Here is a 1,803-nt window from a genome sequence, read left to right on the forward strand (position 1 = left end):
TTAAAAAAAGAGTAACTTTCTCTGAGAAACCTTCCCCCAAGTCTCAACAGGTTTAGATATTGAAGCACTTTGAATCTATAGCATGGCATCAATAAATATATTCATCAACACATTTCTCAACTTACTCTTTAAATTTTGGACCATATAGTTACATATCAAATCACTTAGGGCAGGAAAACGTGTCTTATTTCACTTGGTAATCCAGATATCTCCTGAAGGGAGTGTGATGCAAGGAGATTGTGTGTGTGTGTGTATGTGTGTGTATCAGATGAACAAAAACATAAAATACTTCTAAGGATTTTTTCATTGTTTTACAGGTAAACTGCTTTACTTTCTGAAATCAGCATCAATCAAAACTAGATGGAACACAGCAACAATGTAACTTACTTTGTCCTCTTGGGCCTCACACAAAATCCAAAGGAGCGGAAAGTACTTTTTGTTATGTTCTTGTTCTTCTACATTTTGACCATGCTGGGGAACCTGCTCATTGTCCTAACTGTAACCTTCAGTAAGATCCTGCACTCTCCAATGTACTTCTTTCTTGCTAATTTATCATTTGTGGACATCATTTATTCATCAGTCATTTCCACCACTTTGATTTCAAACTTATTCTTAGGAAAAGGTATGGTATCCTTCAAGTGGTGTATGTCTCAGCTCTTTGCAGAACACCTTTTAGGAGGGACAGAGGTCACTCTTCTGTTGGTGATGGCCTTTGACCGCTATGTGGCCATCTGTAAGCCCTTGCATTATTTGCTTATCATGAGACCATGGGTGTGTGTGGTGCTGCTGGTAGTCTCCTGGGCTGGAGGTTTTGTGCACTCTGCATTTCAACTTGGCATTATTTATGGGCTACCTTTCTGTGGCCCCAATGTCATTGACCACTTTACATGTGACATGTATCCCTTATTGAAACTTGTCTGTGTTGACACCTATGTCACTGGCCTCTTAGTGATGGCCAATGGTGGGTTGATGTGCTCTATTGTGTTTCTGCTCTTACTCGTGTCTTATGGTGTCATCTTCCACTCTCTGAAGAACCTGAGTCAGGAGGGGAGGTGGAAGGCTCTCTCCACCTGTGGCTCCCACATCACTGTGGTTGTCCTCTTCTTTGTCCCCTGTATTTTCATGTATGCACGACCAGCTAAGACTTTCCCCATTGACAAGTCATTGAGTGTGTTTTATACTATTATAACCCCCATGTTGAACCCCTTCATCTACACTCTGAGAAACTCTGAGATGACAAATGCTATGAAGAAACTCTGGAAAAGAAGTCACATCAGGCAGGAAATCACTGAGTCTCCCACTACAAAGAGAAACATTTCACTATGAAGCTGTCTCCTTCAGAAGCATTGTTTACTTCAGAATTAAAACTGATGCCAATTTGCTCTGGTAATTTTGTTAAGTATAATTGAAGAATAGAATATAGGTTTTGACATTAACATATTTCCTCAGTGTATTGCTCATTCTACAGTGTGTTGTTTATCAGTGGACCTAGGAATTTTGGTGCACATATACTAGGAAGTCAATAAAAATATGATATCCAATTATGAATGAAATTTTTACAAGGATGTTTATTTAATTTTTATATTAATTTTTAATAATGTTGTCACTTCACATATTTTTATATATAATTAAAATTTTAAATTTATTATTCTAATTTGTTATATATGACAGAAAAAAGCATTACAATTCATATTACGCATATAGAGCACAATTTCCATATCTCTGGTTGTATACACAGTATATTGACACCATTTGTGTCTTCATACATGTACTTAGCATAATGATATCCATCCCATTCCATAG

At 37.2% G+C, this 1,803-nt stretch overlaps 1 protein-coding gene across 1 annotated transcript; it reads left to right on the plus strand.

The window, feature by feature from the left end:
* Nucleotides 1-360: 360 nt before the first annotated feature.
* On the plus strand, nucleotides 361-1,326 carry LOC308641810 (olfactory receptor 4A47-like; the record flags this gene model as incomplete). Its single annotated transcript, XM_081280404.1, has 1 exon — nucleotides 361-1,326. The coding sequence occupies one exon, from the start codon at nucleotides 361-363 to the stop codon at nucleotides 1,324-1,326; it is 966 nt and encodes a 321-aa protein (XP_081136530.1).
* Nucleotides 1,327-1,803: the final 477 nt, after the last annotated feature.

This window comes from Spermophilus citellus, assembly GCF_964194105.1.
Source record: "Spermophilus citellus genome assembly, chromosome: 2".
Lineage (NCBI taxonomy): Eukaryota > Metazoa > Chordata > Mammalia > Rodentia > Sciuridae > Spermophilus > Spermophilus citellus.